The following is a 12,355-nucleotide window of genomic DNA, read 5'->3' on the forward strand; positions in this document are numbered from 1 at the left end:
ATTGGATATAATTCCACACCAAACATAAAAAAGAGGGTGGACAAAAGTACTGGCACTGTTCGAAAAATCATGTGATGCTTCGCTAATTTGTGTAATTAATAGCACCTGTAACTTACCTGTGGCACCTAACAGGCGTTGGCGATAACGAAATCACACTTGCAGCCAGTTGACATGGATTAAAGTTGACTCAACCTCTGTCCTGTGTCCTTGTGTGTGAGAAAAGAAAGAAGACCAAAAAACTGTCTGAGGACTTGAGAAACCAAATTGTGAGGAAGCATGAGCAATCTCAAAGCTACAAGTCCATCTCCAAAGACCTGAATGTTCCTGTGTCTACCGTGCGCAGTGTCATCAAGAAGTTTAAAGCCCATGGCACTGTGGCTAACCTCCCTAGATGTGGACGGAAAAGAAAAATTGCAAGAGATTTCAACGTAAGATTGTGCGGATGTTGGATAAAGAACGCCGACTAACATCCAAACAAGTTCAAGCTGCCCTGCAGTCCGAGGGTACAACAGTGTCAACCCGTACTATCCGTCGGCGTCTGAATGAAAAGGGACTGTATGGTAGGAGACCCAGGAAGGCCCCACTTCTTAGACCGAGACATAAAAAAGCCAGGCTGGAGTTTGCCAAAACTTACCTGAAAAAGCCTAAAACGTTTTGGAAGAATGGTCTCTGGTCAGATGAGACAAAAGTAGAGCTTTTTGGGCAAAGGCATCAACATAGAGTTTACAGGAGAAAAAAAGAGGCATTCAAAGAAAAGAACACGGTCCCTACAGTCAAACATGGCGGAGGTTCCCTGATGTTTTGGGGTTGCTTTGCTGCCTCTGGCACTGGACTGCTTGACCATGTGCATGGCATTATGAAGTCAGAAGACTACCAACAAATTTTGCAGCATAATGTAGGGCCCAGTGTGAGAAAGCTGGGTCTCCCTCAGAGGTCATGGGTCTTCCAGCAGGACAATGACCCAAAACACACTTCAGAAAGCACTAGAAAATGGTTTGAGAGATAGCACTGGAGACTTCTAAGGTGGCCAGCAATGAGTCCAGACCTGAATCCCATAGAACACCTGTGGAGAGATCTAAAAATGGCAGTTTGGAGAAGGCACCCTTCAAATATCAGGGACCTGGAGCAGTTTGCCAAAGAAGAATGGTCTAAAATTCCAGCAGAGCATTGTAAGAAACTCATTGATGGTTACCGGAAGCAGTTGGTCGCAGTTGTTTTGGCTAAAGGTTGTGCAACCAAGTATTAGGCTGAGGGTGCCAATACTTTTGTCTGGCCCATTTTTGGAGTTTTATGTGAAATGATCAATGTTTTGCTTTTTGCTTCATTCTCTTTTGTGGTTTTTCATTTAAGACAAATTAAATGAAGATAATAATACCAAAGAATTTGTGTTTGCAATCATTTTCAGGAAGAAACTGAGTATTATCTGACAGAATTGCAGGGGTGTCAATACTTTTGGCCACAACTGTATGCTCGAGTCAATAAGCTTACCCAGTTTTCCGTGGCAAAATTAGGTGCCTCTGCTTATACTTTGGTCGGCTTATACTCAAGTATATACAGTAAGTAAATCCTTGGAGCTATGTTCCAGGGTGTTACAGGGTAACTGATCTCTGCATCACACACATGCAGATCAGAGGATAGAAGCAAAGCAGATGAAATTTCCTGCTGGTTGTGCACAGCACTACAATTCCCCTGCAACCCTGGCACAACAACCTCACCAAAAAACTTTGACAAGCATCCAGGGTGCGGAGCGGCGTTGGAAGAAAACACGCCTGCCAGACGACTTCCCTGCTTTCAAACAAGCTACACTTGCCTTTAAATCAGCCCTCACCTCTGCTAAACATACCTATTTCACAAACCTTGTATCTTCATTATCCCACAACCCAAAACAACTGTTCAGCATATTTAACTCTCTCCTCGGCCCACCACTGCCACCTCCAACTCCCCTCATCTCTGCTGAGGACTTTGCCACCTACTTCAAAAGCGAGATCGACCAAACAAGGCAAACCTTTACAGTTCCTCCCCAACCACTCCACATACCAGACCTCTGCCCTTCCCTAATAACCTCCTTCTCCAACATCACTGAAGGAGAGCTTACTCGTCTCCTTTCCAAATCACGCCTCACCACCTGTGCACTTGACCCCATCCCTTCCCACCTGCTCCCCAACCTCACTATGGCTAGTTTCACCTTAGCATTTATGGCCGCAGCATTGGGCTGCTCATGGCCGCCGCTTAGCCCTGCCCCCTGCCGCGACTCCGCCGGTAGCTCCGCCTATGGACGCATGACGCTTCATGCATCCTGCGTCCCCTATCTTTAGCACTGGGGACGTAGGCCATGCGCAGTACGCGTTTGGCGGCGCATGCGTCCTTTTGACGCTGCGCCGAGCGCACCAAATTGCAGCCTGTTGCGTTTGGCGCTGGTCGGAGCAGCGTCAAAAGGACGCATGCGCCGCCAAATGCATACTGCGCACGGCCAGCGTCCCCAGTGCTAAAGATAGGGGACGCATGCAGCGTAATGCGTCCGTAGACGGAGCTACCGGCGGAGGCGCGGCAGGGGGCGGGGCTTAGCGGCGGCCGTGCGCAGCCCGATGCTACGGCCGTAAACGCTAATGTGAAACTAGCCTAACATGATCACTCCAGCCCTAACCCATCTCTTCAACCTATCCCTAGCTTCTAGTACCTTCCCCTCTGCCTTCAAACATGCCACCATCACACCAATCCTCAAAAAATCAAACCTTGACCCAACTGCTATGCCCAGCTATCGCCCCATGTCACTGCTCCCGTTTGCTTCCAAACTCCTCGATCAGCATGTCCATGCTCAACTTTCCTCCCACTTCTCATCTTACTCCCTCCTTGACATCCTGCAATCTGGTTTCCGCCCCCACCACTCCACTGAAACTGCCCTGACCAAAATTACTAATGACTTACTCACAGCCAAAGCTAACAGACAGTTCTCCATCTTCCTCCTTCTTGACCTGTCCTCTGCCTTTGACACAGTTGACCACTGCCTACTGCTACAGATTCTTTCTTCCCTTGGCATAAAAGACCTTGCCATGTCCTGTATTTCCTCATACCTTTCTGACTGCACATTCAGCGTTTCCCACTCCCACACTACCTCCTCATCCCGCCCCCTCTCTGTTGGAGTCCCCCAAGGCTATGTCCGGGGGCCCCTACTTTTTTCCATCTATACTCTTGGACTAGGACCACTCATAAAGTCCCATGGCTTCCAGTACCACCTGTATGCAGATGACACTCAGATCTACCTCTCTGGCCCAGATGTCGCCTCTCTGCTGTCCAGAATCCCGGAGTGTCTATCAGCCATATCCTCCTTTTTCATCTCTCGCTTCCTAAAACTCAACGTAGACAAAACTGAACTCATTATCTTTCCTCCATATCACGTATCTTCCCTACCCGATCTATCTATTATGGTAAACGGCATCATGCACTCTCGACACCTGAAATCCGCTGCCTCGGAGTAACTCTCAACTCTGCCCTGTCCTTAAACCATATGTCCAAACTCTTGCCCCCTCCTGTCGCCTCCAACTCAAAAATATTTCCAGAATCCATCCCTTCCTCAGTCCTCAATCTACTAAAACTCTTGTACATGCCCTCATCATCTCCCGCCTTGACTACTGCAACTCTGTGGCCTCCCTGCCAACTCTCTTGCACCACTCCAGTCTGTCCTCAATTCCGCTGCCCGACTAATCCACCTCTCTCCTCGCTACTCCCCTGTCTCTCCCCTCTGCAAATCCCTCCATTGGCTCCCAATTCCCCAACGAATCCAGTTCAAACTACTAACACTGACCTACAAAGCCATCCACAACCTTTCCCCTACTTATATCTCTGAACTAATCTCCCAATATCTTCCCTCACGTTTTCTTCGATCCTCCCAAGACCTCCTACTCTCCTCCACACTTATTCATTCCTCACACAACCGCCTCCAAGATTTCTCCCGAATATCCCGTATCCTCTGGAATACCATGCCTCAACACATCGGATTATCCACCACCCTCGGATCCTTCAAACGGAACCTGAAAACCCATCTTTTCAGGAAAGCTTACAGCCTGTAATAACCATTCTGCCGCCTCACCACCGCCCGAGCCGCCGCCTCAAAACCACCATAGTTGCTGCACCCCCGACCTTCTGTCTCTTCCCCACTATCCCGTAGAATGTAAGTCCGCAAGGACAGGGTCCTCTCTCCTCTGTACCAGTCCGTCATTGTAAATTTGTTTACTGTTAATGATATCTATAACTTTGTATGTAACCCCCCTTCCCATGTACAGCACCATGGAATTAATGGCGCTATATACCGTATATACTCGTGTATAAGCCGAGATTTTTAGCCCATTTTTTTTTTACTGAAAGTCCCTGTCTCGGATTATACACGGGTCATATACCTGGGGGTCGGAGGGGGAGCGGGGGTGTCAGAGATCATACTTACCTGTCCTGCCGCTTTATCTGCAGCCTCGCTTCTCCACTGTCTCCCTTCCTGTCTTCAGCGGTCACCTGGTACCGCTCATTACCACTCATGAATATGCGCATATTCATGAGTGTAATGAGCGGTACCAGGTGACCGCTGAAGACAGGAAGGGAGACAGTGGAGAAGCGAGGCTGCAGACAGAGACCGCGGCAGGATGGGCGAGTATGGCGATATTCACCTGTCCCCCGGTCCATCGCTGCTCAACGCTGTCTCTGCTGCATCCTGTGTCAGTGACGTCTAGGCAGCAGGGGGCGCGGTGATGTGGTTAGTGCGTGCCACCCCTCTGCTGGCTGAACAGTCACCGACACAAGAAGCGGCAGACAGCGGCGATGGACCCAGGAGAGGTGAGTATGGCAATTTTTTTTTTGCAGTATATGGGGGCATAGTCTATGGAGCAGCATATGGGGGCATAGTCTATGGAGCAGCATATGGGGGGCATATTCTATGGAGCTGCATATGGGGGCATAAAATATGGGGAAGCATATGGGAGCATAATATATGGAGCATCTTATGGAGCAGCATATGGGGGCATAATCTATGGGGCAGCATATGGGGGCATATTCTATGGAGCAGCATATGGGGGCATAATCTATGGGGCAGCATATGGGGGCATAATCTATGGGGCAGCATATGGGGGCATAATCTATGGGGCAGCATATGGGGGGCATAATATATGGGGCAGCATATGGGGGGAATAATATATGGGGCAGCATATGGGGGCATATTCTATGGAGCAGCATATGGGGGCATAATCTATGGGGCAGCATATGGGGGGAATAATATATGGGGGCATATTCTATGGGGCAGCATATGGGGGCATAATCTATGGGGCAGCATATGGGGGGCATAATCTATGGGGCAGCATATGGGGGGCATAATCTATGGGGCAGCATATGGGGGCATATTCTATGGAGCAGCATATGGGGGCATAATCTATGGGGCAGTACATGGGGGGCATAATATATGGGGCAGCATATGGGGGCATATTCTATGGAGCAGCATATGGGGGCATAATCTATGGGGCAGCATATGGGGGCATAATCTATGGGGCAGCATATGGGGGCATAATCTATGGGGCAGCATATGGGGGCATAATCTATGGGGCAGCATATGGGGGGCATAATATATGGGGCAGCATATGGGGGGAATAATATATGGGGCAGCATATGGGGGCATATTCTATGGAGCAGCATATGGGGGCATAATCTATGGGGCAGCATATGGGGGGAATAATATATGGGGGCATATTCTATGGGGCAGCATATGGGGGCATAATCTATGGGGCAGCATATGGGGGGCATAATCTATGGGGCAGCATATGGGGGGCATAATCTATGGGGCAGCATATGGGGGCATATTCTATGGAGCAGCATATGGGGGCATAATCTATGGGGCAGTACATGGGGGGCATAATATATGGGGCAGCATATGGGGGCATATTCTATGGAGCAGCATATGGGGGCATAATCTATGGGGCAGCATATGGGGGCATAATCTATGGGGCAGCATATGGGGGCATAATCTATGGGGCAGCATATGGGGGCATAATCTATGGGGCAGCATATGGGGGGAATAATATATGGGGCAGCATATGGGGGCATATTCTATGGAGCAGCATATGGGGGCATAATCTATGGGGCAGCATATGGGGGGAATAATATATGGGGGCATATTCTATGGGGCAGCATATGGGGGCATAATCTATGGGGCAGCATATGGGGGGCATAATATATGGGGCAGCATATGGGGGGCATAATATATGGGGCAGCATATGGGGGGCATAATATATGGGGCAGCATATGGGGGCATATTCTATGGGGAAGCATATGGGGGGCATAAACTATGGAGCAGCATATGGGGGCATAATCTATGGGGCAGCATATGGGGGGCATAATATATGGGGCAGCATATGGGGGGCAGCATATGGGGGCATATTCTATGGGGCAGCATATGGGGGGCATAAACTATGGAGCAGCATATGGGGCATATTCTATGGGGCAGCATATGGGGAGCATATTCTATGGAGCAGCATATGGGGCATAAACTATGGAGCTGCATATGAGGGCATAGTTTATGGATTCCACCCTCGGCTTATACGCGAGTCAATAAGTTTTTTTGTGGCAAAATAAGGGGGGTCGGCTTATACACGAGTGCATACGGTAAAAAATAATAATAATTCCCAGCAAGCCACACAGAATCTGGCTGCAGCACTGGTTACATACTATAGTTACAGTGACGTTATAGTAATGATCATTGAGGTAGAATTGCATGTAGAACAGGTGTGAAGAGGTGTCCACGACTTTACCATTGATTAGAGCTCATACCCATATGCGAGAAATACGGACGAGTGCAATCCAATCAAAAAATCAGATTGCACTCAGACCAATGTTATTCAATAGGTGACATCTCATCTGCAATTTTTTTTTCTCAGCTGAAGTAGGACTGAGAAAAAAAATCGCAGCATGTTGCGTATTGCTGTATATCTCAGACAAGACTCGCCAATGCAAGTCAATGGGTGCGAGGAAAAAATCGCACAACACTCGCACCATGCGACTGCTGTCCGATTTTTACACACTGGTGTCCTTTGAAAAGCCGGCAATTCATATGCGGCTACTGTAAAATCACACTGACAGGTTATAATAGAATAGAAAAGATAGAATAGATATATGCACATAGAATACATATATATTACATGTAAGTGACAAACACACATACAGTTGTGGCCAAAAGTATTGACACCCCTGCAATTCTGTCAGATAATACTCAGTTTCTTCCTGAAAATGATTGCAAACACAAATTCTTTGGTATTATTATCCTCATTTCATTTGTCTTAAATGAAAAAACACAAAAGAGAATGAAGCAAAAAGCAAAACATTGAATATTTCACACAAAACTCCAAAAATGGGCCAGACAAAAGTATTGGCACCCTCAGCCTAATACTTGGTTGCACAACCTTTAGCCAAAATAACTGCGACCAAACGCTTCCGGTAGCCATCAATGAGTTTCTTACAATGCTCTGCGGGAATTTTAGACCATTCTTCTTTGGCAAACTGCTCCAGGTCCCTGATATTAGAAGGGTGCCTTCTCCAAACTGCCATTTTTAGGTCTCTCCACAGGTGTTCTATGGGATTCAGGTCTGGACTCATTGCTGGCCACCTTAGACGTCTCCAGTGCTTTCTCTCAAACCATTTTCTAGTGCTTTTTGAAGTGTGTTTTGGGTCATTGTCCTGCTGGAAGACCCATGACCTCTGAGAAGGGCTCAGTGTGAGAAGAAACGTAGCCCTGACATGTGGGTCTGAATGAAGTCCATCTTTTTTCCACAGTGCAAAATATGGAGTGCTGCCTTCATTTCTAATTTTTGTCAGTAATTGTATTATATAGAATTTTTTATGATGTTACATCGTCTTTCTATTCAGGTCCCTACAATATCAGATACTGTCAGTGAAGAGCTTCTATAAGAATTTTCCTGATTTACCCATCAAGGATGGATATGGACAGAGACAAGATGACGGAGAGTATATTACGCCTCACCCTAGAGATCCTCTTCCGGCTTACTGGAGAGGTGAGAGATTCTGATGACGTCACATTACATCATTCTTATCTATGAGAATAACAGATGGACAGAACTGGAGAGGTGAGGACTCTGGGAATGTCTGTAGTGAGATTTATTAATGTGTCTCTCCATAACCAGGATTACACAGTGGTGAAGAAGACCTCTAGTGAGCGCTGTCAGGACCCTGTGTCTGAGGGATGGGGAAGACCCCTGAGCCCAATCACGGGGCCTCCACTTCACCCCCTGATACATGAGGACATCAATGACCAGAAGATCCTAGAACTCATCTACAAGATGATTGAGCTGCTGACTGGAGAGGTGACACTGCTGGGAATACTGGGACATTATACAGTAACACTGACGGGATCGGGAGGATGACGGTATCATTGTATGTGTCAGGTTCCTATAAGGTGTCAGGATGTCGCTGTCTATTTCTCCATGGAGGAGTGGGGGTATTTAGAAGGACACAAAGATCTGTACAAGGATGTCATGGTGGAGGTTCCCCAGCCCCTCACATCATCAGGTAATAGACAGGACTAAATACACACGGCCTATAATTATCTGTATGTAAAGAATGAATTCAGTCCCTGTATGTGTTTCCTCCAGAGCTATCCAGTAAGAGGACAACACCAGAGAGGTGTCCCCGTCCTCTTCTTCCACAGGAGTATAAACAAGAAGATCCCAATGTTCCTCAGGATCATCAGGTAGATGTAGAGAAGGTGTCATGAGATCTCCCCTATGATGTGTAGACGGCTGTGAAGGTCTTGTGCTCAGTCTTGTTTTATCCACCAGTATTATATGTTTTATACTTGTGTAATGAGAATGGTGGAGATGGCAGGATTAGAGCTGATCATAGATGTGACTTCTCCATCTGTCTGTGACTTTTACAATATTTGTTTCAGGGTGAAGATCTGACCCATATTAATACTACAGAGACATATGTAAGGGGTGATGAGCGGTGTAAAGAGGAGATTCCTACATATGATTACCCAGGTGAGTAGTAACCACTAAATGCAGAAGTCACAGATTCTTCTTAAGTCATCGGCTGTGGCTGCTTTATCGGTGGTGTAGTCTGGTTGTATCACAGTCATGTGATCACCATTTTGCTTCTAGACCACAAAATGTTCCTCCACCCAAATCAGTTCAAGTGACTTTGGGTATTGAAAGCCCTATTCTATAGAACTTACAGCCTAGAGGATTCATCTACCCCCGTGGGATTAGCAAACACTGAAAGTTACCTGCACAGATCTGTAAACTACAAAGCCAAATGACAGTGTACGTAGAATGTGCTGACAAGTTAGAAAATCACTTGAGGAAAAGTATTATGATGGGCCTGTAAGAGAAAGTGGAGGGTAATGATTCTGTTGGCTTCCTAGATCCCTGATATCTTATTGGATGAATCTTCCTTCTCTCCCTTCTGTGCTGCTGAATGTGCTCATTTGGTCCCTACAAGTCCCTTTATCCTGACTTTTCAGTTTCTTTTAAAACCAGCTAACTTCAAACCAGATCGCGATAAACAACATGAAATACATTACACCTGTGCCATGATATATCTCTAAGCTGTGCGTGGCTGATGGCTGTAATATACATTTATTCATGTCGGCAGGAGAAGTATTGGCTTTGCTCGAGCCCTGGTTTCATGGATTCACTCCACGTCATAAATGACGTTATGTTTTCAATTCTAAGTAATTCAAATTACTGTACAATCTTTACTGCAATTGGGAGCACTAATACTTTCTCTAATCTTCTGGTCAGGACTCATAGTAGCTCCAATGGTCCACCATTAATGAGTGGAAGTCCGGTTGAATTTTGAATTCTCCCTTCATACATACATTGTTGTTAGGGATGTAACTTTTTTTATTTTGTCTATAGTTTTTCATTTTATATGATTTGTGGTGGGAATTCCCTGAATCATTTATGCGAGTCTGCAACTCCCTTGTATTCTTTAAATAAAGGTCCCCATTACCTCCTCCAAATGCCTGAGATCTAAATCTAAGGGTGTGTTTCCACATAGCGGAAACAATCAGAAATTGCTGTGGATTGAACGCTGCGTCCTCCCGCAGCGTTTAATCCGCAGCGTCCAGTTGTTCCTGCATAGTGGAGGGAATTTTATGAAATCCCAACTCCACTATGCGTCCGATTACGCGGGTGACACACCCGCGTAATCGGACATGCTGCGTGTCTCTCCAGACCGCAGCATGTTGGTTTACCTTGCGGAGTCGCTTAGTCTCCGCAAGGTAAACTGCCTACACTATGGCTAACCTGCGGTGATTCCGGATGTGTTCACTGAGCACATCCGGAATCACTGTGTGGCCAGACGAGGGCGGCGCTTAGGGCGATGCTGGTTTTCCGCTCCGTCCAAAGCACTAAGAAGACGTACCGTAGAAACGTACCCTAAGACATCTCAGCTCTGCACTATTATAAAAAGTTCTCTTTGAATGTATTTCTTCAAGAAACACATCTGACAGAAAATATACGCCCTTACAATAGTTTAGATTTTTAGGAACCACGAAGCACCATACTCTAATTACTCCAGAGAGGTTTCATCACTAGTTAATTATTTTTTTTATCGAAGACTGTTCAGCTTGATCATTTTGTAGGGTTGGTGGGGCGAGCTGGGGGGGTGGTCCCTCTTCTTACCGCGCAGAGACGAAACAGAGACAAGATGGAGGCAGGTACTGGGTACAACAGGTCCAAGTTTATTTCTGCGCGCCGTCCGTCTGACGGCCCTCGCAACACATCGCCATATCGCTCTCTCTCTGCCCTCCGCATCCAGAGCCGCTTCACGACACAGCACACTACCTCACTCATGGCCCTCTATATCTAGAGCCGCTTCACACACCGTGTTTCTCGCCGGGGACGTATATATACGTCCTGTCCTTTCTCCTTTCCTGACGTAGTTACAGCTTCCGACACTGTGGCTGCCCTAAGCCAACTCACCAACAGTCCGTTCACTGGTCAGACGTCGTACTCTACACGGTGTGCTTATTCCCTTTTAACTCGTCTCTGTTGCGGTGTATCTGTCAGGACCACCCCCCTGTTCTCTCTCCTCAGTCCCCCTGGTCTGGATTCACCTCACAGCGCACAGACCGTCGCAGTCCTCCTGTCACTGCGGCTCCCCCTGGGGACTGGAACCTTCTGGAACCCTCCCTCAGTATTTATAGCTAACCCGGTTCCTTGAAACTGTCACTGTCACCACGCCCCCCATGACCAATGGTTTCTAAAGCCCTAAGCTGATGTCAAGTCCTTTCCTCACACTCCTCCCTGCCATCTAATGGTCAACCCAAGGTACTGCACGTCCACTACACTTTCCTAGCTGTTTCCACACTGTACACCTACCTACACTGTGCAAACCTTTCCTTCTTCACTCAGACTAGTCCGTCCGTCCGTCAGGTCACATTCCCTACACTCCCCCTTCCTTTATCCATTGTCGTCCTCGACAATCGTCATCCCTGCCTTCGTCGTTCTGAAGCTACACCTACATTCTGTTGTCGGACCAGCTGTTGAGCCAAACCCACTATCTGCAGGGGCCGAACCATACTGGGAGCACTATGCTCTGAGCAGCCTACTGCTACTCACCAGCGTGCACGCCACATGACAACGTCTTTCAAATTGGGCTAGGTACACCCATATTCTATTCGATTCATATTCTATTCGAAACTGTTCAACTGTAAAGCGCTGCGGAATATGTTGGCGCTATATAAATAAAGATTATTATTATTATTATTATTATTATTATTCTATCTATTCGGTACGCCATGATCGAGGTCTCTTACCTTCCAGATCATTACCAGCGCCCGCCTTCCTCCTTCAGGGGTGTCTGTGGTGTTGGGGACCTGACCTAGGACGGCTGTCTTCCTCACGTCTTCCAACTCATTTTCCTTTCTTTCAATAACAAGTCATGGTCGGCGTCCCGGTTTCCCAGACCTCCTCAACTCTTAGATCCCTACCGGATCTCACACTTTCCTTTGGTCCCGCAGACCTTCACTTACCCGGACCTGTTGTATATTACCTTGGCATATTATACATCAAACAACTTTATAATAGCACAAGTACCCATTTTTATAATTTTTTTTTTTCTTTTTCTCTTGCTTTTAAACCCAACATATAACAGAAAAAAAAACATTGCAAGTCTTCTTTCTCCTCCCCCTTCCTTGGACATATGCACTCCCTCGCTTCTTGACACCCCACTCTGTCAGATTTTATGCAACCAACAACTTTAACTTCTTATACAACTGTCACAACGGTGCAACGAAATTTCGAGAGTTCAAACCACTCTCAGACGGCTGGCAGCGAGGGACCCCACAGCCGTGGAGCGCCCGGGG

The 12,355-nt window shown here is 47.1% G+C and overlaps 1 protein-coding gene across 4 annotated transcripts in view; it reads left to right on the top strand.

Moving 5' to 3' along the window:
* Positions 1-12,355, top strand: part of LOC141059251 (uncharacterized) — a 53,527-nt gene that overhangs the window by 10,098 nt on the left and 31,074 nt on the right. For all 4 annotated transcript variants that reach the window (XM_073555562.1, XM_073555559.1, XM_073555560.1 and 1 more), the window contains exons 2-6: positions 7,894-8,039; positions 8,169-8,348; positions 8,430-8,553; positions 8,637-8,734; positions 8,933-9,023. In XM_073555562.1, coding sequence (XP_073411663.1) covers positions 7,962-8,039; positions 8,169-8,348; positions 8,430-8,553; positions 8,637-8,734; positions 8,933-9,023 — 571 coding nt within the window. In that variant the 5' untranslated portion in view covers positions 7,894-7,961. The remainder of the gene's footprint in view (positions 1-7,893; positions 8,040-8,168; positions 8,349-8,429; positions 8,554-8,636; positions 8,735-8,932; positions 9,024-12,355) is intronic.

This window comes from Dendrobates tinctorius, unplaced genomic scaffold, assembly GCF_039654945.1.
Source record: "Dendrobates tinctorius isolate UK_male_01 unplaced genomic scaffold, ASM3965494v1 ptg000226l, whole genome shotgun sequence".
Lineage (NCBI taxonomy): Eukaryota > Metazoa > Chordata > Amphibia > Anura > Dendrobatidae > Dendrobates > Dendrobates tinctorius.